The 2,077-nt window shown below is 36.0% G+C and overlaps 1 protein-coding gene across 1 annotated transcript in view; it reads right to left on the bottom strand.

Moving 5' to 3' along the window:
• Positions 1-484: 484 nt before the first annotated feature.
• The window catches only part of LOC102305157 (major histocompatibility complex class I-related gene protein-like), a 7,987-nt gene continuing 6,394 nt past the window's right edge, over positions 485-2,077 (bottom strand). The window contains exons 5-7 of the mRNA XM_005947285.3: positions 1,770-1,853; positions 1,596-1,613; positions 485-1,490 (exon numbers count right to left, since the gene is read on the bottom strand). Of these exons, the coding sequence (XP_005947347.1) occupies positions 1,192-1,490; positions 1,596-1,613; positions 1,770-1,853 (401 nt within the window). The 3' untranslated portion in view covers positions 485-1,191. The remainder of the gene's footprint in view (positions 1,491-1,595; positions 1,614-1,769; positions 1,854-2,077) is intronic.

The following is a 2,077-nucleotide window of genomic DNA, read 5'->3' as shown; positions in this document are numbered from 1 at the left end:
TATCGAACCGTGACACCAAAGTATCGAACCGAACCGTGAATTTTGTGTATCGTTGCACCCCTACTATCTATCGATCTATCTATTGATCTATCTATCGATTGATCTATCTATAGATATAGATATAGATATAGATATATCTATATACCATAATAATCTGACAATACTACCAACATGAGCTAATTGTTATTTACTAACTAATCTTTATATGACTGTTCAGCACAGAAATGAAGCCCAACAATCATGTTTTACAGTCCTGTGGTTTCAGCCTCAGATACTCAACTAATCAAAGTGATGTCATGACAAAAATGAATGACCAACAAAACATTTTTTCTCCTTCATTTCTGTCAAACAAAGCTGTATGAAACATTACTCGCGGTTAGTATCATGGTTGCTAGGCAACCTGAACAGCGCAACGAAGGCTAGACCGTCCCATTTCACACGCCTCTCACTTCCGCACTTCTCGTACTTATAGTACGTAGTACTTATAGTAGTACTACGTACTACTATAGTACTTATAGTACACACACACTACGTACACGTAGTGTGTGTACACTGTGTCTCTTGGCTGTGTCTCTTGGCTGTGTCTCTGAATTGGGACACAGCCATGGTCTTCATTATTAACTCACATCAGCTGGCTTACAAGGAAAAACACCTTGCTTACTGGTTATAGTTCATGAGGTGGATTGGGTCATCTACTAATCATAAGGTTGGTAGCTTGATGGATGCACCACAAAGCAAATTTGGTTTAGTATCTTACCCAAAGATATTTGGCTGGAGGAGACTGGAGGAGCCATGGCTCAAAGTGTGAATGTGTGTGAATGTTAGATGTAAAGCACTTATGTTGAAAAAGCATATGAATGAATGAGTGAATAGGGCAACTTGTATAAAGTGGTAGTCTATCAGCAGCAACCAGCCAACCTAGTGATATCACATTCTGGCATTAAATATAATCTAAAATATTGAAATTAATGCTTATATCAACACTTGTTTCTTAAATATAGCTTCAGACAATGTTATATCTATATCTAGACTTTTTTAAGATTAGGGCTCAACGGTGGAAGTTAGCCTTTATAAATGTGGTATTTTATGTTCACTTTAATTGTAAAACAATAAAGGTATGTAATATTTTTAAAGTATAACAAATCTTAAAGTAAATATAAAAATCATCTTGTTCTTGTGTAACTGGAGATGTTAAGACTGTGCAGAGTCCGGTGATTCTGTACCAGATCTCTGTGCAGAGTCCGGTGATTCTGTACCAGATCTCTGTGCAGAGTCCGGTGATTCTGTAGCCAATTTCTGTGCAGAGTCTGGTGATTCTGTAGCCAATCTCTGTGCAGAGTCCGGTGATTCTGTAGCCAATTTCTGTGCAGAGTCTGGTGATTCTGTAGCCAATCTCTGTGCTGAGTCCGGTGATTCTGTACCAGATCTCTGTGCTGAGTCCGGTGATTCTGTACCAGATCTCCCATTCAATTCTATGATGATGCTAGGAGCTGTTCAGTTTAAATATTTAATAATAAAAGGAACAGTATTAGTAAAATTATTTATTTAAACCCCAGAATGCATGGCAGATCAGAGAAAAATAACATTGTACTTACAAGGTGATGGATGGCTTTCTGAATTAAAAGGGAAAAACATCATTTAAGTTTTTGCCACTTTTTTAAAAATCTGACAATTAAACTTTATTTGTGTATTTCTCAAAAATAATGTAACTGAGTATTGCACTGCTGCTATCATTTGACTGGGAAAGTCTGCTCATTTCAATTTCTTACCTTTCTTTTTTTTGTAAGCAACAATTCCAATGGCAACAATGATGATCAAAACAAGAACAAAGGCTGCAATAATGATGGGCAACTCTGCACAATTTAAAAAAAAAAAAACATGATAAAAGTGGCAGATGAAGCAAGTTAAAATAGAAATACATTTATTCCACAGTATTAATAATTACATATTTATTGTGAACATATTGTGCGTGTATGTGTATATGTATATATACATATATGCATAGATAGATAATAGGGGTGCAACAATACACAAAATTCACGGTTCGGTTCGATGCTTTGGTGTCACGGTTTGATAT

This window comes from Haplochromis burtoni, unplaced genomic scaffold, assembly GCF_018398535.1.
Source record: "Haplochromis burtoni strain Fernald_Lab_line unplaced genomic scaffold, NCSU_Asbu1 Contig_519, whole genome shotgun sequence".
Taxonomy (NCBI): Eukaryota; Metazoa; Chordata; class Actinopteri; order Cichliformes; family Cichlidae; genus Haplochromis; species Haplochromis burtoni.
Note: the sequence above shows the minus strand (reverse complement) of the source record. Positions and strands in the feature narration are given on the sequence as shown.